The sequence below is a fragment of the Apostichopus japonicus genome, chromosome 9 (genome assembly GCF_037975245.1).
Source record: "Apostichopus japonicus isolate 1M-3 chromosome 9, ASM3797524v1, whole genome shotgun sequence".
NCBI classification, from domain to species: Eukaryota; Metazoa; Echinodermata; class Holothuroidea; order Aspidochirotida; family Stichopodidae; genus Apostichopus; species Apostichopus japonicus.
Window position 1 is genome coordinate 3,193,128 of NC_092569.1, and position 27,214 is coordinate 3,220,341.

A 27,214-nucleotide genomic window follows, 5' to 3' on the forward strand; every position below is an offset into this window, starting at 1 on the left:
AAGGTATGAAACATGTTTACAATGAGCACATTATCATAAGGTTATACTTAGGCATGATATACTGACTTGTAATTCTCCAGGGAAGATGTAAGGAATTACAACCAGATAAAAAGATAATTCCAGATAAGAAATGACGATTGATCTCTAAATTCTGATGTTACATTACCTCCAGTAATTCTACTTTAAACATAAGAGTAGTTTCTCCTCTTCCTTTCATCACCATGGTACCATCCAATACCATCTCAGAGCCAACTAGGATGAGATAAGGGGCAGATGAAGATGGAGCAAGATTGATATTGAGGAAGTCAGCCAGAAGAACCTTGTACCTCAAGCTACCTCCATATGATGTGATCTGTCAATTGAAATATTTACAGTGTGGAGGTAAAATGACACAAATTACCATAGGACCACTCCGCTTCACGGTTATATAATACATGATCTGTCAATGTAAATATTTACAGTGTGGAGGTAAATGAGCTAGCATGACACAAATTACCATAGGACCACTCGGCTACACGGTTATAATACATGATATGTTAATGTAAATATTTACAGTATGGAGGTAACTGAGGTAGCATGACACAAATTACCATAGGACCACTCGGCTACACGGTTATAATACATGATATGTTAATGTAAATATTTACAGTATGGAGGTAACTGAGGTAGCATGACACAAATTACCATAGGACCACTCCGCTACACGGTTATATAATACATGGTCGGTAAAATTGAGATATTCTGTGTAGCAGTGGGTTTAATATGTTCTGTATTTAAGAACAGAGGGATGTAAGTGCTATTGAAAATGTTAATGAAAACTGTTACCACACATGTACCTCTCTCTATATTGAAATGTACACAATCTGGATAATCACTAAGGCACAAGACTATCAGTACAGGATTAACAGGTGTAGTGAGGAAAACAAATGAACTATGTGTTCTCTGCTATGAGACAGTCCCAGTTGGGACAATTGATTTGTATCATATCATGCTTCAAAGCACCTGTGCTGACAGTATGAGCAGTATGGATATCCTGTTCCTATAAGATAAAGACATCACAACTATTCATACTGTCAGTCCAAGTGCTTCAAAGCACCTGTTCTGACAGAATGAGCAGTATGGATATCCTGTTCCTATAAGATAAAAGACATCACAACAACTCATACTGTAAGTACAAGTGTTTCAACGTGTATTATAATACAGGGATGAGCCTGGGGTAAAATATAAAAAAAAAAATCACGGAATTTTGCAAAAATTGCGGTATAGGCTCCAGTTTGCGTATGCTACAGTGTGTTAGGATAAAAGTTTTTGTCCCTGAGGTAGATAAGAAATCACGGATATTCCACAAATTTGCGGAAAAAGCTCATGCCTGATAATAGGACTTCGCAAAGTGTTATTATCCTTGTGTCATTTGACTGACAGAGTGAGGTAAACAATTAGCGTACATTGAATAGTTATTAAATGTCAATGTTACAGGAGGTATTCATTAGGCATGACATGTGACGTATATTAAACAAATCTGTGATGAAACCTTAGAAAACAAATTCTTTTACTTTATCCATACATGTGTGATTACCACCTCATCGCATGCATGTGTTAATCTCGTCATCTCATCTAACCAGAGGCAATTTTCCATTTTTAATCTCTACTCTATTCTTGTAACGTGGAGCTAAAAATACCCTAATGAGGTTAATTAATGAAAGCGTTCTTTTGTTCCCCGTCAGATCAAATGAGAGGAAGAAGTCTGACTTGGTGGATGATGATGATGATGACCTTCACAACTATAATCCAGCTGTTTGCGGGCGAATCTTTCTCGTTAATAACAAACAGAAATACAGACAAACTGAAATAACAACAAACATAAACTTGTCCCTCTTTTCAGTTTAATGAAAGCTCATTTGGAGGACAGTTGTTCAAAAGCAGTGGGAGTCAAAGATACTTGGTTAATAATATTTGGTTGGTGTGTGGGTGGATATAGGTGTTACTGTTTTTCTTTTATCATTCTCTCTATTTACTTATGGGAGCGCTCTACTAGACAAGCCCTCTGGGTTTTTTTGGAGTGCTTCCTTTCACAATTTTCCCTACGGTTGTTGATATATTTTGTCACTTAGTTAACTTCTCTGTATTTATAATGTGAAAAAACAAATGAAATGAAATAAGACTTTACACTGACCTTTGACCCCAGGAATGAGGGAGGTAGCGACCAATAAATATCCCATGTGCCGAGCAGTGACGCAACGTGAGACAGGTTGGTCCTAACATCCGAGTTAGACCCTACGATCCCATCTCGAGTCGTCATCGTCTCGTTCAAATCGCTCACGTAGATTTGCGAGACGGAATCGGAGTCCAGTTTTAGCTGCAGAGAAAACCGTTTTGCGTAATGTTAAAATAGACGGAAGTGGCTTGTAGTGTCCGTCTGTGATGTCAACGTGTTTAATAGGCGTTCTTCAAAAGCTTTGCTACCCACTTATAATAAATAGTTGTTGATTTATTCTTGAAATATGGTACATTCCGAATGTTTGTTCAACTTTGTCAGTGTTCTCTACATTTACAATTTCTTGAAAATTCCAACTTCTTTGCAAAAATCTGTTATTTTCCTCCGTGAAGAAATGATTTGTACATTTTGAAGAAAACCAGACACAACTCATCTGATATGATGACATCGCTAATTTTTAAGTCAAATAAAGTTCCAGTTAATCGAGATAAGATTGAAACCTACATGTCTTGACCAAAATAAGGTTAATGGGCCAGTAAAAGTTTTGAATTTAATTCAACCCCCAACATTTCAACGCCCTGGGCACATTTATTTGTCAGTATTCAGCACATGTAAACGCATATTTCAAAATGTTAATACCTTTTTTACTTCTACTGCAATGTTTGAAACAAAAGTTGACTGGACAAGCAAAAGGATATTTTATTGATATAAAATATTTAAGAACCTAGTAGAACAAGAGCCCAAGGGCACTGTGGTTCCTTGCTTGGGGTATATGACAATACACATAATATTATCAAGCAAGATTGGGCTGAAATAGTCCAAGTAATTGTGGTCCTACATGTTCCCATAAAGTAACCAACACTATAGCCAACACTTTTGTGATCACAAAATGTGATCGGATTTTTGATCAAAAGGCACTTTTGAGATCTAAATATGGCGTCGAAAATGTAAGAAATATAGGAGACCTACAAGCGTGTCAACAGATATGATAACAATGGTGACCTCAGATGACATGACCTTTAAGTTCAAAATGTTCCACCACCCCATTCACAACTTGTCCCAAAATATCAACCATGTCACACCTTGGCATTGAGATTTAATTGCATTAGATGTCAAAAAATTAACTTTGAACTTGTATGTAACTTCACACACAAAGGTCACCTGGAGGTCAACCAATTGACATTTTTGATCGGTGAGACCTAAACAGAGCATGACTGTAACAATTCAAACATTTTTTCTTTGCCCATTTTCTCCCCCCATAATACTACTTTTTGAACATTAGCTGACCTTTGTGACCTTGGATCACATGACCGTTAAGTTTGAAAATATTCCCCTATACCATTTGCAACTACTCCAAAAATATCAACCTTGTCACACCTTGGAACTGGGAGTTATTGCATTAAATGTGTGAAAATTAACTTTGACCTCATATAACTTCGCACACGAAGGTCACACAGGGGTCAACCCATTGACATTTATGATCAGAAGTTACCTTTGACATCTGAAAATAGCATCGAAACTGTAAAAATCCACAAAACACTAAAAAGGTCACCAGAGGTCAAATTGAGGTCAAGGGTCACCCAGATGCGGGTCGACAATTGGATTAAATTGAAGCAACTCCCAACCCTAACGGACAATTTGTTCTCAAGTTATCGCAAAATACTAGTTTTTTATCATTAATTGACCTTTGGTGACCTCGGATCACATGACCGTTAAGTTTGAAAATATTCCCCTATACCATTTGCAACTTGTCTCAAAATATCAACTGTGTAACACCTTGGCACTGGGAGTTATTACACTAAATGTCTGAAAATTAACTTTGACCTCATATAACTTTACATACAAAGGTCACCTTGGGTCAACTTATTGACATTTTTGATTGATGAGACCTAAATTAGAGCATCAAACTATACAAATTCAAACATTTTTTTCTTTGCCCATTTTCTACCCCCAAAATACTAGTTTTTTGACATTAATTGACCTTTGGTGATCTCGGATCACATGACCATTAAGTTTGAAAATATTCCCCTATACCATTTGCAACTTGTCCGAAAATATCAACCATGTCACACCTTGGAACTGGGAGTTGTTGCATAAAATGTCTGAAAATTAACTTTGACCTCGTATAACTTCGCACACGAAGGTCACACGGGTGTCAACCAATTGACATTTTTGATCGGAAGGTACCTTTGATATCCAAATCTAGCATCAAAACCAAACATTTTCTTTTTTGCTCGTTTCCTCCCAAAATAAGCACATTTTTTCTAATGTGACCTTTGACCTTTTGACCTTGGTTTCAGATGTAGTTTAATCTCCCGATTCCAAAAAACAAAACGAAAAGTCTGTACAACCATCCTAACTCCGACCGAAAAACTTTGACCCCATATCACTTCGCACATAAAGGTCACACGGGGTCAACCTATTGACATTTATGATCAGAAGTTACCTTTGACATCTGAAAATAGCATCGAAACTGTAAAAATCCCCAAAACACAAAAAGGTCACCAGAGGTCAAATTGAGGTCAAGGGTCACCCAGATGCGGGTCGACAATTGGATTACATTGAGGCAACTCCCAACCCTAACAGACATTTCGTTCTCAAGTTATTGCATAAATACTAGTTTTTTATCATTAATTGACCTTTGGTGACCTCGGAGCACATGACCGTTAAGTTTGAAAATGCTCCCCTAACCAGTTCACAACTTGTCCCAAAATATCAATCTTGTCGCACATTGGCACTGGAAGTTATTGCAGTTTTAATATTTTCGGTTTTTGGACCATAAATGACCTTTGGTGACCTTTGTGGGCACCAAAAACAATAGGGCACACCTTCTTCATATGGCGGATCTATAGTCCAAGTTTGGCCTCAATCCAACATTCCCTTATTGAGATAGAGCGTACCCAAGCAAGTGTCACAGACGCACACACACACATACATACATACATACACACATACATACATACACACACACATACGCCAACCTGACTGCATAGGTTCCTTTTGCTAAAGCAAGGAACCAAAAACTGGAATTAAAAAAAAAAATCAACTGATAGAGCTTCTTCCAATGAGAAAATGTTGACTTAGGACAAAACTTTAGTTGTAACGAAAATGTTGCCTGTTTAGTTTGTAAAATGTCTTTTACAACCTGTGGACAGTTCAAAGGGTGAGTTGATTTGATCCTTTTTAACTTTGCTCCTTGCCTTAACTTCTAACCTAATAACCGACATGAATATCTATCCGTGCAGTTTGTTAATGATGACGATGATTAAACGATGTAATGAGCAGAGAGGTGGACATGTCTCATACCTTTGTATATACATAATTAGCTCGGTCACAATCACTGGTTACTCCGAAACAAAAACAGCTCGTACATCCCAGCAACAATTTACTCTCGAGTCCAAAGAATCCGGATTTACATTTATTGCATCTCGAACCACGGACATTTTGCTGTCAGAAAAAGACAAAGAAATTTGGTGTAAACTTTTCGTTTATTGCGGTAATGATTTTCAATCTGATACGCGGAGAAGAACCCTGCCGTTCAATTTTATATCTTTGTTCCAGGGGCAGAGTTGTAGCAAAACAAATGCGCAAAGTGCCGGAAAATAACAACAGAGGTAAAACAAAGAAAACTAGAAGCAGGAAGAGTCATGGCAACGACGGTTAAAAATTAAGGTTCCTGCAGGAGAGTGAGAATACGACAAGGAAAAGAAAGAACCTTAAAAATGAAAATAAGTTAAAATAAAGAAAATACAACAAAATAGGTAAACAATGAAGACAAAAACACATGAGATACCCCCGAAAACCTTGATATGGTAATAATCATAGAGGTGAAACAAAGGATATATCACCTGCAGGAAATTTGATATGACAATTGAAGCAAAAAAAAGAGGAAAATTCCTGAACAGTGAGAGAGTATGCCAGTGACAATGAGGAATTTACAAAAGACAATGGTGGTAGCAAAACAATAGCCAGGGAAACTGCTATCACAGTGAGAGACTACACCAATGATGATGAGGAATTTATTAAAAAAAACAATGGTGGTAGTAAAACAATAGCCAGGAAACTGCTATCACAGTGGGAGAGTATGCCAATAACAACGAGGAATTTATAAAATAAAAAACAATGGTGGTAGTAAAACAATAGCGAGGAAATCTATCACAGTGAGAGAGTATGCAAATGACAATGAAGAATTTATCATAAACAATGATGGTAGTAAAACAATAGCCATGGACCTGCTATCACATTGAGAGAGTATGCAAATGACAATGAAGAATTTATAATAAACAATGGTGGTAGTAAAACAATAACCAGGTAGCACATACCTTACAGAAACACTGTCCTTCAGTTGAACACTTGCATCTCTTACCCCTACAGGTGGATGGATCTGTTCCGAGGCCGCTGCATTTGCAAGTTTGGCAATCTGGAAATCCTACATAGCCACTGGGGCACTGATCACACAACTGTCCAACATAAGGCTTACGACATCTGGAAAAAAGGAAAAACAAGCACTTCCCTCTCTTAGTGCCAAAAGTTTCTCAGACAAAGAAATTAAGCTAATTTTGTTATACATAGTATCTTTACCTGGTAAGAAATTATCACCGTATTGAAGTCTAAATTAAACAGGACAACCTGTGGATTGCTGATCTATGATAATCATCATACCATTTTCCAGCCAGAACTAAAACCCTCGATCCACAAAACATGACCCGCCCCCCCCCTCACCCACCAAACCAATTCTATATTTCATAGTTGCAATCGCTAGTGTCTTGACCAGTTCGGCTGTATGCCAAACTGAGGTTAAAAATCCTATTATTTTACTTTTCTCTATTTACTAGACCAAAAATAATTATTACACTACAGTTCGTTAACAGAAACAATTAATAATTACCTGCATTGTCCAGTCTCTTTGTTGCACTGTGACTTAACTGATCCGACTGCACTGCAATTACAAGGCTGTATGATGAGATATAGATTTATGTGTGATCAAAATAAGTAAGCTTAAAGAAAGTAAATATTTTGTAAATAATTTCCGTAGGTTCCCCAAGAAAATTGAAATTAAAAAATAGAAGTTAAGAATGCTCCATTAACCTTAACAAACCTTAAAAAAGACAAACCTAGCAACACTTTACCCTCCCCATCACCCATGTAAAGAGTTTCCGCTTACCATACACCCCTGCAAGGGGTTAGATGTCCATGTGTTTGAGGGGCAATCCTTACAAGCAGGTCCAATGGTGTTTGGAGGGCAGACACATTGTCCTGTACTAGGGTCACAAAGACCTCTGTCACACTCACAGGCTTCAAAAGAAACACACACGGATTAAACAAATCAAAATGGGATATAAAAGTATTAGGCTCAGTTAATAATCAAGCTTATTTCGTATCATTTTGTCTGAAATTTGATGAAGACATGAACCCTGCATTAAAACACATATCCTTTGAATCAAGTTAAATGTATCACCAACAACAAGCAGCTGTTAAATTCAACCCTCAAAACCAATTCGATAATATTATCAAATTATACTCTACAATGATCACAAAGACTTGATAAAGGACAAACACGAAGTGACCCATTGCTTATCCTGTATTAATGAAGTTTGACCCCCCCCCCTTCCCTCAAAGAGTTCCCCCTCCCTTCCTCTCCCCTCTTGAGTCATATGACCGAAACATCAATCGTAGATATCAATGCTCCTTAGAGCAGGGATGGGTAAGAAATAGATCTTGCAGGCCAAAACAAAACTTTGTCTACCCCAGTTGAAATTACACTTAGGAATGTATCTACTCATCATGAAATCAAAATAACCTTGTGAATATCATATACACATGTGAGAAATAAAACAAAATTTGCATATTCCAGTTCTATGCTTCGCGTCGCACCTAGCAACTTGCACTAGACCTATGAAATCAGAAGAAGATAAAAATTGCTAGTTACCTTGACAACCAGCTGCAGAGAAATTCCAGTATCCGATTTCGCACTGATCACATTTCGACCCTGAGATACCTTCCTTACAGTGACAATGTCCCGTGATGACATCACAGATTTCATCGGCTGAACCAGTAGGGTTACAGTCACATGACTGGCAACCATTACCAGATTCAACATTCCAGAAGCCACTCTGAAAATTAGGGTAGAACAAAATGATAAGAAAACTGATTCCAAAATTTAAGAAGGTTTTTGTTTATTAGGAATTTCACTTTCTGAAATGTTTTTGATTATCCACTCACTTGCAAAAGCATGTTTTTGAGCGTATATAGAATATAGAAGAAAGCGGTTGCTTAGATAGTTGCTCAGAGAAACTGGGGTGAGGAAAAGGTTAGTATTGCAGGAGGGTAGTCCCCTGAATGAGAATTGGAAAACTTGCAATGTGCTGTTTGTAAATTTAGGGGTTTCGTTAACCTTACATTGTAATTGAACCTTTGGGGCGATTTTCCACAACCACAATCCCCTACCCCTGCCTATTTCCCTTCCCCCTTACTCTCCCAACGTGGCCCGAGGTACTGCAAAAATGCAAGTTGGTGTCAAACACAGATATCTACCGACCGTACCCTTGTTTTGAACCAGACTGAACTGTAGAGATAAAAAGCAGAACTCTATCTTACATCACATCTGTCACAAGTCTTGCCAACCACATTCTCTCGACAAGGGCAAGCTCCTGTCCTGCGATCGCAAATAGCAGAGTCTGATCCATCAACGTCACAATTGCAGGCTGCGAGAGATGAAAGAAATTGGAATGCTTCAAACTCGCCAAAAAGTAACATCATAAAATTTAACTGGAACTAAGAAATCTAGCAATATGCTTTCGTTTGGTTCTTGAACAAGATTCCAAACAGTTGGACATCTGGTTGCAATTAATAAAGTAAAGTTTTAATGACCGTAGTACCACTCACAGCAGATCTCGTCTTTCATAGAAGTTACTGGTTTAATTTATATCAAGTATTTCCTTTAGTACAAACACACAGAGTGTTAGCTCAATGGTTAATGCCAGTGCCTTCCAATCATAAGGTCCCCAGTTCGAGTCACTCCAAGATTAATGTATGTCGTCCAGTTACAGAGTTGTTGAAAATTGACAATTCATAATCATGGATGTTAAATATGAATCTAAGAAACTGACTTCAGTCAGCTTGCGGCTTTGATAAGCCAATGATGGCTTCTTTGCAAGTTCCTGCTTGCAGGAGGATCTAAAATACATACATACATACATACTATAACATATGGTCTGAAAATATATGCACACCTAGGCTAACTCTTACTACCTTTTTGAACACAAGTCTATTTGATCAACTACCTATTTATGTTTTGCTCAAGAATGTCCAATATGGACAACGTTATCCTGTTAAAACAAAACCGGCCTCTACATTAAATAATGAAATTTTCACCTTGGCACGAAGTGTCATTCACAGCATCACCATAGTAACCATCCTCGCAATTCTCACAGTAAAATCCAGCGGTATGGTTGACACATTGTAAACACTGCCCAGTTACTGCATCACAGTTCCCTGGGATAGCAGGATCAATATTTCCATTGCAGTTAACGAAACACGGCTTGCAGTAATCTCCAAGGACGAGGGGATTGCCGAAGTAGCCATCTTCACATCTGAAAAGGAGTAAATATAGAAGAGCAACATCAAAATGTCCTAAGCCAAGGAAATCATGTTGTTTGCCTGAAAATCCACAAACATATGACAAGTTGCTTGGATAAGCTGAAACAGTCTATTCTGGCAAGAAAGGTGATTTGTAAAGAAGCTTTCATGATATTACTTGAACTGTCCAGTAAGACCAATGGCAAAGTCCTTCTAAATCAAGTTTCATTTTGACGTCACCTTACCTTTCACATCTGTCACCTTGGTAACCCATCGGACATCGATCGCATATGTAACCACCACTCCCTTCATCGGCGACACATGTCGGACTGAAGCTGAACACAGGAAAGAAAATAATCATAACTAGACAAAACTATTTAATAGAAAGGAACAAAAATTTAGTCTTATCAATGTCACCCTTCCATTCAATCCAAAGATAAGACCCACATATGATGTAACATAATTTATACATAACAGGTATTTAAGTTGTAAGAAATCAAAGTTTTACCATGAATTACAAAGAAAAAAATTACATAAGACAGACTTCTGAGTGTTGAACAGTTTACAGTTGTCTGTTCCATTGTAGTTACCATGCCAACAGAAAAATTAGAAAGAAGATATTGACACATACAGATCTTCAACATCATGAGAAAATGTGTTTATTTTCAAAGCATTCATTACATTTAACCTATACCTATATTAATTTAATAGTAGTTGTACCTAAGCCTTACTTCATTTACATATAAAACCTTTAAACTGAAGTTTGTTTGTCATTAAGTAATCATGCTAATTACCATCTGATTATAAATCACTTTGAATGAAAAGGGGTTTACTTAATAACATTTGTCCTTTCCATAAAATTGAAAGATAAATTTGATTTGGTAAGTCAATGGGGTATCTTTGCCAATTCATCAAAGTGTGAGGAAAAGATATCTTCAAACTTACTTGTTAGGCCGCTCTACAAGCGGGCAAGCACACCGCAGACAGTCGGCGGGAGAACCATTTGTAGCATTACCATAGTGACCAGATGCACAAAACTCACAGTGGGGACCATGTGTATCATGCTGACAATTCTGGAAAGACAAAGTTATTTCGGTTAGACAACTTGCTGAGAATATTAAGTGGATTATCCCAGAATGATCGCACCACTGTATAATCCCAGAATAAACACTGCACTAGGTATTCCCAGAATACTATCTGCAATACAGACATCTCATGTTCCTCTCTCCCTCCCCTTTCATAAGTTCAAATCCTCCATGCCCTCCCACCCCCCCCCCTGTCTCCCCCTCCACAAAAAATATATATTTAGGTCTTTAAATTACATCAATGACATCTCTCCTATGAAGGTCACCGAACACCTAACCCATCTCGGCTTCAAAAAAAGGAGGGAAACGGAGAGAATGTCTTTACCACACATTCACCAGTGTAATCATCACAGGTACTGGAGTGGCCATGGCAACTGCAGACTTCACAATCACCTCCATAGATGATACCCCCTGACCGTCTGAAACCATCTTTACAGCTCTGAATAAAGAGAACAGTAGAGATTTGGGGTAAATCACAGGAGAGTAACAAGAAAAATAGGGTAAATCACAGGAAAGGAACATCAAATATAGGAAAAATGACAGGAAAGTAACATTAAACTCAACTTAACATTTGTTTTATCAGTTCAAAGAACCTTAACAATCTTCTTCCTGCCACAATTGACCAAAATATGAGATATGATTTTAAGACTTCAAAGAAAGTTCCCCGGAAATCCTCCTCTTACAATACCCACCCAACCCCCCCCCCCCACCCATTCTGCACTTTCCCCTTTTCTCCTTATACTACCTACCACTCAACCAATATAAAAAAACACTAAATTTACATTGGTTTGAAACAGGAAAGAAATTACTGACTCGAACAGGCTTCAAAGCAGTGTGACTTCCTGTACTCTAACAACTGAGCTATCCAACACTTAGTTTTTTGTGACAATTCTCATTTAAGCTTGTCCTGTTCATGACTCACTTTTAATTAACAAAAAATTGTTGTCATTTTAAATAATGTGTAAAAGTAAGTTGGCCTGACGTTTCAATCCTAGCAGGATCTTCTTCAGAGGCTAACATGACATGTAACAGTAACAGAAAAATGTCATTTTTAATAAGTCTGATTTGTTGACTCACTTCACATGATAATCCTTCATAAGTGGAAGGACAAGAGCATTCCTCTACAGTCTTCAATAACTCCGGAGATCGGCTGTCCTCCACTACCACCTCCATCTTGACATCTTTCAGTCTGATAGTGACAAACAAAAAATCAGTCTAAGGGCTTTGAGGAAATGGTGAAAGAATTAAATTACAACTTTAAGAATGATTCAGGGTTTTGTGTCCCCCATTTTCCAACGACCTGGCTGTTTGTCTGCACTACCTGTAAAATGTTATCTAGCAAACACTGATGCCATAGGTACAAGTTTGTGGAGCTAGATAAATATTCAGTGGTATTGAATTTGCCCTTCTTTGAAGGCACCTGTATATGTTTATAAACCTGATCTGTGAAGTTGAATGAAACCCTGACTCCTGCTTTAAACAGTTAAAGGCACTTAGAACAGTTCCTCTTTGTTATCAACATTATTGTGTATGTTCATTAGCCTGATTTGTGAAGATGACTGAAATTTTGACTCCTGCTTTAAACAGTTAAAGGAGCTTAGAACAGTTCCTATTTGATATTGACTTTAATGTGTATGTTCATAAACCTGATCTGTGAAGTTGAATGAAACCTTGACTCCTGCTTTAAACAGTTAAAGGAGCTTAGAACATGTTCCTGTTTGATATTGACATTATTGTGTATATTCATTAGCCTGATTTGTGAAGATGACTGAAACCTTGACTCCTGCTTTAAACAGTTAAAGGAGCTTAGAACATGATCCTGTTTGATATCAACATCATTGTGTATATTCATTAGCCTGATCTGTGAAGTTGAATGAAACATTGACTCCTGCTTTAAACAGTTAAAGGAGCTTTGAACAGTTCCTGTTTGACATCCACATCATTGTGTTTGTTCATTAGCCTGATCTGTGAAGTTGAATGAAACATGGACTCCTGCTTTAAACAGTTAAAGGAGCTTAGAACATGTTCCTGTTTCACTCTGTCATTGTTTTGTTTGCCTCTCAGCATGATTCTTGAAGCTGAATGTCAAATATAGAAAACCAAGAGTGTGTTCCAAAATAATTGTTAATTCTTAATCAGAGAGAATCTGTTTTTGAAGAGATAACACGTATAAAAATAATCTAAAACGAGACCATGTATGGTGTAATGAAGCTTAGAAAGTATCATAAAAACTTACAAGACAGATATCTGAGGTGGATATTGCAGGGCACCAATCAGAAATCTTCTTACACCCCTTATGACATTCATGAACTCTGCCTGGTCTACTGGTGTCCCGTTCGGAGGACCCGGGGTACCCTCTAAGGGGTTAACACTCCTTGGTATATGATGCCAACTATCCTCTGTCATGAAAAGAGTGATGGTATCTTCTCGCTTGACTGGGTTACGAGAAAACCACCTGGCTATGCGAGTGTTATGTCCCTGTAAGGTTAATAATTGCATGAGATATTTACTGGAATTAAAAGGGAGGGTAAAAAACATTTTGAGCTATGAATAAATAGATGTCCAGTTAGTTTTAGTAGCATTCTCAAGCTTGCAAATTTGCAAACCCTTATGTTGTCAAGAGGAATCAATATTTTTTTATTTTTTTATATTTTCTGTGATGAAAATCATGGCCCTAATTTTCAAAAACCTCAGGCTGCCTAATTAGACACCGAACACAGTGTGCAAGTTGGAACTGTTTCCTAAATGTCGGCCAGTTGGTACTTCTGCTGTACAAGTATATTTTATGCAAGCAGTAGCTATAAATGTATAGAAAAACACTCCATTATTTTAAATTAAACATTTCACAATGTAATCTTCTCCCCTAACTTACCCAGCCAGCCAATTCTTCTCTCATACTGCCTAATGTGACATCTACAATGATAACACTTTCTTGTTGTTTATTTAACTTATTCAATAATATGTTTACACTGTACATAGAGAGCGTGGTGGCCAATTGGCTAAGGCGTCGGACTCGTGATCCAAGGATTGCTGGTTCGATTCATGCCTAGTTCATTACATTGTGTCCTTGGGCAAGATGTTTTATCTCACTTGCCCCTCTCCACCCAGGAGTTAAATGGGTACCTGTGAGGTATCTTGTCATTGGGGGCAGTAAATAACTGCTGCCTACTAGAGGGATTGTCTCTGGGACAGGTTATCTATGACCAGGGGTAATATAACGTCTGTAAAGCGCTTTGAGACCTATCATTGGTGTAAAGCGCTATATAAAAATCAAATATTAATATTATTATATTGCTATGGAAAAAAAATAAAAAAAAAAAAATTCAAAAATTCAAATCAAAAAGACATAAAATGTTGATATTCACCTCTAGTATCAGAACTACTTTTCTTGTTATGTTTGATGCCGGAATGTCATAATTTGTTCTCCATGACAGTGTGAACTGGAAGATACCTCCGTAAGATGTTAGCTACAGAAAAAAAAAAACGATATCAAAATATGAGAGAAATACAAACAAAAAATATCACATTGGTTCTATCATCGCTAACCTGATAATCAACAGGCACTTTGTCAAACATTGTTACCATCAAAAAAAGGAATAAGCATCCTTTTAACTAGAGCACCAATGGTGCAGAAGCTCATACCTTTTCGAGCTCAAAAATGTAGGGCCCACAAAACTTTATGGCCCACCACATTTCAGGCCATTTTTCAGATTCCACAAATTTTGGGCCCATGAGGGATAACCCCCCCCCCCCCTCCGTTAGCAGAACCCTGGCCACACCACTGGCTATAATTCCTATTTTCCCCCTTTAAATCCTATTTTACCCACTCTCTCAAACAATACCACTGACCTACCCTATTAAACTTTCTCCCCTCTACCAGAGCAGACCTGAAGCACTCCTTGCCAAAATTTTGGCTGGCTGCCTACATACCTCAAGCTCAAAGACTTCTAAGAATCGGCAAGTGCTGATTGGCTATAGGGCTCTCATGCTTACAGTTCAACAGTTAATAACAACTCCCAGTCCTGCTTTAATTCCACTAACAGCCTCTGCAGAGCTTAACCACAAATGTAAACAAACACTGCAGAGACTGGGAGACAAATTAAAGGAGCTTTGGCAAAAGGTGAAGGCTCAGATTTTTTTAAACAATGGGGATTAATTGTAATTAATTAACTTTTGACCAAAAATTATTAGGCATCACCTTATTCATACACAATATAACAATCATCAGTTCAACTTTGAATATGATCCATCAAAATCTTGAGGAGATTGAGATATTTGAAAATATTACAAAGAATGACCCCCGATGACCCCCTAAATGACATTTGACCTCAATTTTCCAAACACCCCTCGTAACTCTCCTCCCGAGGAACATTGTGACCAAGTTTCATTATAACTGGCCATACACTGTACGAACAGGAGCAATTTGAAAATATAGGGCCGCGGCCCGGGCCACAAAAGACCCCTAGTTGATCTTTGATCTCAAATTCATGAACACCCTGAAGGTAGAACTACCATAGTACTATCGTGACAAACCCTCAACATTGTACCATGGAATCTGTAGGAGAAGAAGCATTTTGCGTATTTCCACAAAATGGCCCATTACGGCCCACAGGTGACCTTTGACCCCAAATTTCAGACCATCTCTGATGGCCCTATACCCAATGGTCCTAGTGTCCAAGTTTCATGAAATTCCTTCAAACACTGTGCGAGTGGGAGCGGTTTTACCAATTGTTGACGGATAGAGTGATAGAGTGATGGACGCTGCACTGTAACAATAGCTCACACCAGCATGCTGGTATGAGCTAAAAAATAGCACAAAACTAAATGATTTTTGTCATTTTCCAAGGAAAGAACATGTGATCTGCAATTATCTGTTCTTGATTTCTCGACTATCATTGGGGTTAGAGAGTTCTATTCTACAGCGGAAAAAAGCATAAGGTCTGTGAAGATGAAAATCTGGATAATATCCCTCATTGATCATCTTTCACAGTTACGACCGAGTTAAAAGCAAAATGGACCATTTGAGAATTATCACAAGGGGCATTGCCCTTCCGTGTTAACGTCTCAAATAGCTGCTGAGGACCAACCGTGAAGTTCATAACAAAGAAAGGTCAATATTACATGAAAGACAGACATTTTGGAATGACACTCCAATTTAAAGTAAGGACGGCAGAGTTTGGACTAGCCTTTACTTCCAATGATGTGTGATTCTGCATTATTTCTATCAGATGTAATCTAAGGAGCACCAGTTTTAATTTTACTTCCAAACGAAGAGGAAAAAATAAAAAAAACAATCAACTCATGTTTTTACATGCTTTGATAACAAATTAACAAATATGGTAACATATACTATTATGTCTTGTCTTAACGTCTCTTCTTTCTTTTCTTTTTTGCGCACAAATTATATCACTAAAATGCAAAATGTATTTTTTGAGACACTGCCAAGTTATTATACACCTCTTTAATAGTACAATTCTTGCGGTTAAATCCGACAATGTGCAGGATTAACTTTCAACTTTAAAAACTTGTTTCATAATTGTAGATATTCCTGACCTATGCCCCAAGCAGACTGAGCAAAAAAATTAACCACTGACATTGCCATAGAAACAAACCCCATGTGAGGATTTTTTTTCTCTTCAAAATCTAAAATGTAACTTTAAACTCCCCCTGATTTGTAAAATTTAATATAGTGGTCGTTCAGGTAACATGTATGTTACTACATACCTTATTATCGACGTACTCCTTCGGGGCCATAAAATAATACTCTTGAGATGCTAGTTCCTGGGATATGGTTTCATGATCTGCTAGAATTGCATAAGTGGATATCCTCCTGGGATATGCATATCCCATCATATCCAGCCTTGTCAGAAACCAATTATCCATCTTCCTGATCTGCAAAAGAAGTATCATATCCACAAAAGATGATGTGTTAGATTTTGTTGTAGGTACACCCAAGTTTCGGACTTGAAAAGATATCTTACAATGACCAGATACTGGTCCAATTCCCATCTTCATATTTTGTTCCATCGGTGAGATGAGCCAAAAAAAAATTGAAATGGGTCAGCCCAAACCATGAGCAAAGTTATTAGAGGGCGCTGTCATATTGGTCCTATCTAGTTCAGTGAAAATTGACAAACTTAAAACTCTACAGACGTTGCTATGAGATGTATTACCAGCGATAAAGAGTCACCGGTAGTATCAAGAGCCACTAGCAGTATCAAGAGTCACTGGCAGTAACAAGTCACCGGCAGCATCAAGAGTCACCGGCAGTATCAAGAGTCACCGGCAGTATCAAGAGTCACCGGCAGTATCAAGATTCACCAGCAGTATCAAGAGTCACCGGCAGCATCAAGATTCACCAGCAGTATCAAGAGTCACCGGCAGTATCAAGAGTCACCGGCAGTATCAAGAGTCACCGGCAGCATCAAGATTCACCAGCAGTATCAAGAGTCACCGGCAGTATCAAGAGTCACCGGCAGTATCAAGAGTCACCGGCAGTATCAAGAGTCACCGGCAGTATCAAGATTCACCAGCAGTATCAAGAGTCACCGGCAGTATCAAGATTCACCAGCAGTATCGAGAGTCACCGGCAGTATCAAGATTCACCAGCAGTATCGAGAGTCACCGGCAGTATCGAGAATCACCGGCCGTATCGAGAGTCACCAGCAGTATCGAGAATCACCGGCATTATCGAGAATCACCGGCAGTATCGAGAGTCACCGGCAGTATCGAGAATCACCGGCAGCATCGATAGTCCCTAGCGGCATTGAGAGCCACCGGCAGTATCGAGAATCACCGGCAGTATCAAGAGTCACCGGCAGTATCAAGATTCACCGGCAGTATCAAGATTCACCAGCAGTATCAAGATTCACCAGCAGTATCGAGAGTCACCGGCATTATCGAGAGTCACCGGCAGTATCGAGAGTCACCGGCAGTATCGAGAGTCACCGGCAGTATCAAGAGTCACCGGCAGCATCAAGAGTCACCGGCAGCATTGAGAGCCACCGGCAGTATCGAGAGCCACCGGCAGTATCGAGAGCCACCGGCAGTATCAAGAGCCACCGGCAGTATCAAGAGCCACGGCACATGAGAGTCACCGGCAGCATCGAGAGTCACCGGCAGTGTCGAGAATCACCGGGGGTATCGAGAGTCACCAGCTGTATCAAGAGTCACCGGCAGTATCGAGAGTCACCCGCAGTATCGAGAGTCACCCGCAGTATCGAGAGTCACCGGCAGTATCAAGAGTCACAGGCAGTATCAAGAGTCACCGGCAGTATCGAGACCACCATGGTGGTACTGTAAGGTGATCATTAGAAGTATTTACTTACAAGTTCCTTTGTAACTGAGTGAGTCAAACTGTTTTAACCACATCGACTGGTGTTTTCATGAAACATGCTTTCTGTTTGGCAAAACTGCAGAAGTGAAACCTTGAACTAGTCAACTATCCAGCATATTATCTGTATACAAGTTCATCGGGAGTGTTTGCAAGCTCCAGAGTGCTTTCACACTTACATCTTATTGTGATCTGGAGATCTGTAACCAGTCACACACATTGGGACAAACAGCCGCAGATATTGCCCAGTGAAGACCTTACACAACAGCGCCCTCTATTCAAATGCTGCAGAGCTCCCCATTTATCCATTTTATTCGGATAAACACAATGTACGGAACATACAAGATAATTCTAACAGATAAGCAAAGGTACACAATCTGCCGTCACATCCTTCTTACCATGGCAACACAGGATTTGAAATTAACCTTTTTTTTTGTTTTGTTATTTCCCCAGTCAGACACATCAGCAACATCACAACAGCAACTTTACTAAAGTCCATTGTCTTTAAATATAAATATGACACTGCGGCTGAAGCAACATTACGAAAGTCCATTGTTTTTTAAAGTAAACGTGACCTGTGTAAAGGGTCCTGGAACTGTTTAATAATAATAGGTGTTCCCAATCCTAGCTTTCATTTTCTTTTCACTTATCAGGATGGAAGCTGTTATGATCAAAATCTGAAAATTATAAGCAATGATGACCTGAGGATACTTTTTGAGCGCTAGAAGGATTACTCTGAAGCATTAAAAATGACAAATGGCAGTACTTACTGAAGGAAATCATCGCATATTAAAAATTGTAATGAATGAACTGTCACTATAAATCTGACATTACAAGTACCTTTAATTACAACAAGTGTTCTTGTTTCAATTATACTATTCTATAATTGTAAAATTATAAAAACCACACATGGATATTTTTCATTTTGAAGTTTACACATCTACATGCTGAGACTTCATGTCACCATTCTCTACAAGCCAGACAATCTCCAATTTCTCACCCCACCCCCCTCCCCCCCCAAATCCCTTATACCTGCCTTCATTTAGAGTATGGTAGACTGTCCTACATTAATTTACTACTGTATATTTCACAGGTTTATTCAGCACCTATACAAGTAAATTATTCCTACATTTGCTCATCAAACTTCTTAAATCCACTAACCTTTTCAATAGGCCACGGTACACTGGTGCAATGGGTGGTGACGCCAAAGCAGAAGCACGCCGTGCAGCCGAGTGGGTCTCGTTCATTCAAATTGAAAGTACCATCCACGCATCTATCGCAAAAGTCCCCCTCGACATTGGGCTGTTGATAAGAATTGCCAGGTCATCATCAACATCGCAAATGACATATCGTCATTGATAGATTATTCATTCATACTTAGTAAAGATTCCTAAATCCTATTGGTCCATTCAGGTCAGCTGACCGTGGTTAATCCTGTGAGTAACGCACGGTAAAATTACGGGGCATCACTTTAATAAATCTTTGGTTATATGTAACCAAAAATGTTTTGTTTTATGATTTTTCCCCCACACAAATGGTAGTGTATGAATGAACGGGGTTAATCAACGGTCTAGCGTGGGTTACTCACATGATTAATGCACTCCGGGTGTTAATGCTATCGCTGGATGCACTCGGGCTCCGCCCTCGTGCATCGCTTGCATTATCCCCCGATCGTTGACCGTTGATTAACCCCTTATTAATACAACGATGCAATAGTGGCATCGTGAGCCACGTCTGGCCCCAAAGAAAATATGTCACTGGCACCATATTCTTTACTCTCCCCTGATCCAAGGCTGTACCATTCCCCAACCCCCCCCCCCCCCACGCCTCCTCACTCTGTTATCGGGCCTGATGATGAATCATCATCATTAGATACATAGATATGTCACCATCAACATGTCAACAATTAACCACACATCATTGGCATATCACCCTTAACACAGTAATACAATACATGGAACTATAAATTTTACATTCATCTATGTCACATGATTTATGCCACCTCACTGACATGTGTTTAGTAACTATGCATTATCATCAACACACTATCGCTGCAACATATCAGTAAATACACCATCACCATTATCCCCCCCAGTGACAAGTGAGTCATCTACAGTTCAAATGTCAGTCTATTCATCGTACATCATTTTGAAGAGGTGAAAGGCACTGGTATACTACTACTACATACACATAGAGATCATTCAAGAAATGGATAAATGAGAAGAGGGTAAAATTACAATAAAGAAAGGTGAATACTGCACCCTCATCCACATCATCATTACTCCACAATTACCCCCCCCCCACCCCCCCGCTCACAAGAACATATCCATCCACTGGATACAAATGACCAAAAGAATCACCAAACAGTCATCTTGTGCGAAAACACTTATTATCTACGAGAGCAAATGTATCCAAATGTGATGACGGTTAAGCTGACATATTAACATTCTGACCTCACCTTACAGACACATGGACCTTCACATGGATCCTCGTTAACGCTGCCCGCAGCATTACAAGGACACGGCTGGCAATGTGGGTAACCACGGTAACCTCTTGCACATCGGTTGCACTTCATCCCACTGTATCCCTCTTTACAGGCACAGCTTCCAGGCATCTGTAACAGCAAAGTACATCAAGGCTCTCACAGTTGAAGAAAATTATTTTTTTAAATTATTCTTTAAATGGTTAATTTAAACCCCAGTTCCACATCTTTCCCTCACTACAGTTTGTAAGGGCATAAGGAGCCATTTTTAGCAAAATTTCATGACTGATTTTGGGGACTAGAAGTGGTTACGGCTTTACTTACCACTCCAATGTCAATCTGTTTATCATCTTTGATGCAAGGGGTTGGTAAGGATGGATCAACTGTATATGGAATGGTTCCTATGGGGTCACATCCGCACTCTGCGATGTAGAAAATGTTAACAAAAACATTAAAAAAATAATGAAACAATGCACATGATATACGAACATTTATTATGAAAGAAAACTGCTTCCAGTAACATCATTATAACACTTTTAATAACAATGATAAGAATAACAATCAGCAGTTATTTTTACCACGCCTTAAGCGACAACAAATGTGGAAGAAACCCCCAGGGGTTTATGGATTACAACTTACACATCGTGTGGCTTCCAATTCAACATTTTATCTCAAATTTTGAAATCTTTTCAAGTTAGAAAGTCATTTCAGATGGGAAAATCGTAGATTGCTCTTGGATGAAAAACCCACCTCACTATGACCCGGCCAGGTATTAATAGTCGAACCTGACTGGAAAATGTGATAATTTTAAATCTTTTTTTACGATGTGCTTTGAAAAGAAATTTGAGACTTACACAGGGATAGAGTCATTTCCTGCAACAGTTCAAATTTTCTTTTAGGTGGAAAACTTTTCCCACAGGGAAGGTTTTTGGATATAACCAACCAGGAATTTTCCAGAGCAGTGTAGTCTGTGTGTGTGTGTTGTGGGAGGGGGGGGGGGGGGGGTGGTGGTATACAAGGATCTCTGTGAACTGACTAAGTGTGTTATCAATACAATTATCAATTTAATGATCAGAAGTGCCACTTACGAAAAATTAAACATGCATTTTTAAAGTGTTTAACCAGTAAACAACTCACATTTTGAAAGTGTTTAACCCTTGTTTAACAACTCACGAAAGGAAAACTTGGTAACACACTTGTAAGTCTTTCAATGTAAAGTAGAGTCAAATCATTACCATTTTCCAGACTTGATTCACTGTACTATCTCTATGGAAAAAATCTTGTGCAGACTTGCTTGAGTGACGCACCTTAAAGTAACTTGAGTCAAGCACTCGATACAACACCGATACCAGGTTAAGCTTACCGGTACAGGGTACTGGGTATTCTGGAAGTACCCCCTCATGCCTGTAATAGCCATCCATACAGCGTTCACAGTTGATGCCTGTAGTTTGGTCTCTGCAGTCGATGCACACGCCTCCTCCACTGTATACAGACTCAGCGTCCAGGCTCAGTCCGGCCGCTTCCACCCTTGGGTCATAATAGCAATCATCTGCATGATTGTGACAATTACAAGCTGTAGTCGACAGGAAAAAAATAGTTAAAGAAGGTACTTCTTCGGTAAATGTATAGAATTTATCATGAATTTGTAAGGAACCTACTTTATATAAGTTGATATATACTATAGAAGTTTAATTAAACATGAATAATGCATCTTCACATATCAGACAACAAAAGACTAATAGATACATATCAAACCTCTAATCCCCCCCCCCCCCCCCCCCGCCTTCCTCCTGCATTTTAATAGACCAGGCATGATAAATTCAGGGTCACATCTCTAAAACTCAGTACCTTATAAATTTGGGGTTATATCAGTAAAAAACATAGTTACAACCAATATGTCACTTGTCACACTTTGGATGAACAATGTTTGATTTCTCAGCAGTCCATGAACATCAAGATTCGAGAACAATTTTACACCAAAATTTAAAGTTCATTACTATATTTTAAACAATTTTTTGCCCTTGGCCAATCCCTTGAAGTCTTTCAGAGCTTCCACATATTAATATTTAAAAAAGTGTTGACTCGGTTAGCAATGTCGTCCACTCTCAGATGGGGTTTGAAACTGAAAGAAACACTATAATTTCAAAAGTATGCATTCAATGAATAAAGGCTAAGGGGAATATGTGATGTGATACACAGCACAGAAGATTATGTAACTAAACTAGGGATTAATTTAATCTCACCTTTGCAGGCAAAACTCCTCTGGTGATCACCCTGCTTCCACCCTTTCTGATTGTAACCAGGACAACACTCATTACAGCTCTCACCACAAGTGTTATGCTGACAGACACAACGCATCACCTGAGAGATAAAGTTTTATTAAAATGTGTCGTAATATCAAAATGCCCATTTTCAACTCAGATGTTCTCTCTCCTTGCATTCGTGTAAAACGTACTAATCGCCGGTTAAGTCAGACATAAAATTCTTTAAAAAGACAAAACAATTCTTACAAATGTCTGACAGCAATTTTGAGTATCCATGTGGTATTTTGATAACGGTTTGTGACTTCATCACTGCTTCAATTACAGATGAGGAGAACAACAATGATCTGACGTCGCAACTTTGATCCACAATTCAACAGTTTGCAAACAATGGGGTACGACCCAAAAGTGGGTCGCATAAACTTTTCAGTGGGTCGACAGATTTTTCAAGGCGTCGGAAAATTGAATGTGGTTTATGGAGCGTGCCCAACAAAAGTGCATTTTCTTATTTCACCATTGTTTCTTTTTTTAGATCGAGTCCCTAGTCCAAAAAGTTTTGATGCATTCTGAGCATAGACTCTGTGGGCAGAAGGGGTGGGGGGGTGGGGGGAGCTCAGTCTGATGGGACCTGGCAGAGTACTCATGGGATACCCTTGGTTGTGGACCTAAATATTTGCACACTGCTGATTTTACATCACATAAAGATTATACTTTCTGACTAGCTTTTCTGTTACAATTCCATGTCAGCTTTTAACTTGATAATTCTTTCACGTTCTGTTTTTGTAAGTAACTTTTCCAGAGAGCTGGAATCTCAATTTGTGCATACCATATTCGAAGTCCTTCCTTACAATTAATTATGAATTAGAAATATCAACTAATAAAGAAATTGAATATTTTAACTCAAAAACTTAGAAAGTGAAAAGTCTTACTCCCTCTGGTCACTATTCCCCTCAATGCCATCAGACAACACACTCAATTTTGAAAATTTTCCAATTTTTTATTTCCCCCCACGACCTATTTTCAAAACTTGAACAAGACTAACATTTCATCAGCCTGGAGCAAGCTAAGACACATTACCAAATCTAAACACATCGTCGGTCCCCCTGGGTGAACAGAGCCTGAGAATGGTTCCAGCGTAAACAAGACCGTTTGGAGAAGAGGAGAGTTTCATCAAATGCACAGGTGGTGTGAATGTGACATTATTAAAACACTAGCTGAAAAGCTGTAATAAAGACTGCTGTGAGTACAAAAAAGGTCTGTACCTGTCAGATGACAGCAGCTTATAGGTGTCGTCTTACCTTTCTAAATCGTTTCTCGTTCTCCGAGGGAGAGAAAGCAGACTTTTGCTTCTATCACCTTCAAAGTTTATTTTGATTAAAAAGGTGTCCCTTTAGATATATCCAGAAAAAAACAACATTGCTTTTTGCCATAACAGAACACAGACTTTATTACACAGAGGTTAAGAAGTCAAAATGTTCTATTAGGCAAAATTTCGCAAAAGACGTACAAAGAATTTTTTGTTTAATATTTAGCAAAGAGAACCAGACTTCATAAAATTTCTTCTAGATATGATGCTTAGAAATGACTTTATCAATAGACCATTCTAATTTTTTAAATTTTTCTGTTTTATTTTTATTTTCCTCTTCTTTATCTACATATATCTTGAATTGCAACAGGCTGATATTGTGAAGGAAGGGCATTGACCGGATAGGACCGGTCACTGAGGGGTGCACAGTGTTAAAAGATTACCAGGGCATACTAGACACGGTAGAATGAGGTGCTAATGTTGTGGGGAGACAGGTAAGCGGGGAACAAAGTAAATATTGTGGTTTTCTTTTCAATTATTTTTGCAATAAGTGGGCTGGCTGCTTTCCGGTGTGTATTGTCTTTATAATTCAGAAGGAGTACATTTCTTTTAAAGTTCTTTTCTGCAGCTCTTGTTTCAGATTCCTCTCTTCTCTGGAATATATAGTTGCCAGGGTTATAGCCACGCCGGCCGGCGGCGGCCGGTGGTAACTGCCACTCACGCCTGCCGGCCGGCATTGGAAGTGAATAAACAGTCCACTGGCCGGCACAAAAAAATAGTAAAATGCTTGTGAAATACAACAAAAGTAACAAATTTATCTTTCCCTTGCCGTAAAACATGATAATAACGTCACCTTTTTCTGTTATTTACCAATTGTAAATCTGAAAAGTAGCAAAAATCACCCTTAGGCGGGCCTTGGACCCCCGGCCGTGAGATGCGAGAGCTTCGCTCGCTACGCTTCGCAAATTTATTTAACCAGCACTCACAATCTCCTAGCTATAACACTGATAGTTGCCTATTAAAGGAACTCTCCATTCTATTGAAGATGCTCATTTCCAAGACAATTTTGGTCCATGTATACATACAAATTTTAAAAGCAACTTTGGGCAAAAACTTTTAGGTCAAAAACAGATTCAGAGGTAAGTTAAAATGTGTGGCCATAACAAACAGATAAATTCAGACTTTTAAACTATTTTCAAGTTACAAAGATCAAATAAACTGCTTTCAACAACATCATTGGCTGGCTGAGGCACGACTGACTAACAATTTAAGAGATTGACAGACAAAAAAAAAAGAGAGTTAAGATGAAGAGATGGAAGTCCACCAATTCTAAGCAAAACTTACCTGTGGGTGTGCAGATGAAGACGAATGGGCGACACATTCTAGTGCATGACCGTTACATATACAATGACCGCCTACAGAAATATCTTTGATGGAGTAAAAGTACTGAAATGACAAGTAAAAAAACATATCTCTCAAAAATAGGTATACTTGCAGATCCAGAATATGCACCATAGTAGGTGTGACCATTGTATCATTGAACAATCTTTATGAATGAAAATCTAGAAGCATCCTTTTACCTGCCCCCCTTCCCCCCCCCTCCAAAAAAAATTTAAAAATTTTAGACATCAACCGCTGCTGTCTGATGTATATTACACCACAAATGCAACTCTTAAAATATTTTTTTTTTCATTAGTTATTAATTGAGGTAAATATTTGGGTGTAAACCCCAGCACCCCCATGTCCCCTCCCTACTGCTCAATTAATTTACAGTAATTAAAAGATGATTAATTGCAACTTCAATCAAATGAAAGAACAGACGTCATTTTCCAAAATGATACTTGACTTGTCAAATTAATAGCTAACATTGTTGTGGAAGTTTTGTATCATACTTAAAGCTGCTTCAATTTCATCCTACTGCTTTAACTATTACAAGCTTCACCTCTGCTACCATATGGTGGGTATCTGAATAGATCAGGGTCAAGCACAGTCCGACTGGTTACGACCCGACCTAACCCGACCCAAAAATTGTTGTTAGTTAGGCAGTATGCATGTGCTTAAGACAACGATTAATCAAGGTTTTGCCAACTTTAAGTCTCGTCGGCTTCGATCCTGGGAACTCAATATGAAACATTTTGCCGAACTGCAATCGGCAGTGTGCGGTGGTTAAAACCGCCTCTGTCCACTTTCAATAACCCAGAACCAATCAGGGGGATATAATTATGCATGTGAACTAAACCAAACACCGGTCGTGGACAGAAATTAGCAATTGAGGGCATTCATAATTCGTTCATTGTGTTAGGTTACGTCATAAAACTATGGGTCTTAAGAGGCTATTCAAACCTAGAGCCACGACTGTAGAGTTAAGTATAGTAGCGTGAATAGCCAGCACTTTACCCGTCTGGACACAATAGTATCTGTGGTTTCCTCTGGTGTGTTGTAGCGAGGTGACATCAAATCAGCATTCAATGTCCGGATCCTTTGAAATCGAAACCGGATGAATCTTGCCGACATGAATTCCTGTAAGAAAAGAAAAAGTTATAATTTGGAGGGGTAAGTGCTCATTGACTTAAAGTTTTCCAAGCAATTAGGTCAGTAGTTGCACCCAAATATATCATAATTATGAAGTAACCATTAGAATAGATGCCAACTTTGTAATTATGAAACTGGGACAGCAGATTGGGCATAAATACCATCACATCCCTGAAAATCTTTGCACCGACTAAAGACACCGAGTCTACAAGGGAGGGGCCTTCAAAATCCAGAGATCTGTTTTAATACGGATATTTCAGAGAAATTTAGTGACCAGAGCAAGCTAGTCCCCCTCGAAGGTAAAAAGACTGGGTCGGTGTTCTCTGAGCACCTCTACTACCTTCACACCTGCATCTAGAGGCAACAGTGCTGACTGTGAAATACTACTCCTAACTTGCTGTTTCACCATGCTGAGACCTTGC

General features: G+C 38.7%; 1 protein-coding gene across 1 annotated transcript in view; it reads right to left on the minus strand.

Moving 5' to 3' along the window:
• The window catches only part of LOC139973495 (laminin subunit alpha-2-like), a 149,907-nt gene that overhangs the window by 66,463 nt on the left and 56,230 nt on the right, over window positions 1–27,214 (minus strand). Inside the window, exons 4-26 of the mRNA XM_071980226.1 lie at window positions 26,658–26,780; window positions 25,605–25,706; window positions 22,937–23,054; window positions 22,057–22,266; window positions 21,018–21,115; window positions 20,670–20,825; window positions 19,373–19,513; window positions 16,603–16,770; window positions 14,244–14,345; window positions 13,115–13,356; window positions 11,956–12,067; window positions 11,204–11,317; window positions 10,739–10,866; window positions 10,039–10,128; window positions 9,590–9,807; window positions 8,813–8,919; window positions 8,145–8,328; window positions 7,380–7,510; window positions 7,104–7,168; window positions 6,538–6,700; window positions 5,522–5,662; window positions 2,174–2,356; window positions 167–352 (exon numbers count right to left, since the gene is read on the minus strand). Of these exons, the coding sequence (XP_071836327.1) occupies window positions 167–352; window positions 2,174–2,356; window positions 5,522–5,662; window positions 6,538–6,700; window positions 7,104–7,168; window positions 7,380–7,510; window positions 8,145–8,328; window positions 8,813–8,919; window positions 9,590–9,807; window positions 10,039–10,128; window positions 10,739–10,866; window positions 11,204–11,317; window positions 11,956–12,067; window positions 13,115–13,356; window positions 14,244–14,345; window positions 16,603–16,770; window positions 19,373–19,513; window positions 20,670–20,825; window positions 21,018–21,115; window positions 22,057–22,266; window positions 22,937–23,054; window positions 25,605–25,706; window positions 26,658–26,780 (3,282 nt within the window). The remainder of the gene's footprint in view (window positions 1–166; window positions 353–2,173; window positions 2,357–5,521; window positions 5,663–6,537; window positions 6,701–7,103; window positions 7,169–7,379; window positions 7,511–8,144; window positions 8,329–8,812; window positions 8,920–9,589; window positions 9,808–10,038; window positions 10,129–10,738; window positions 10,867–11,203; window positions 11,318–11,955; window positions 12,068–13,114; window positions 13,357–14,243; window positions 14,346–16,602; window positions 16,771–19,372; window positions 19,514–20,669; window positions 20,826–21,017; window positions 21,116–22,056; window positions 22,267–22,936; window positions 23,055–25,604; window positions 25,707–26,657; window positions 26,781–27,214) is intronic.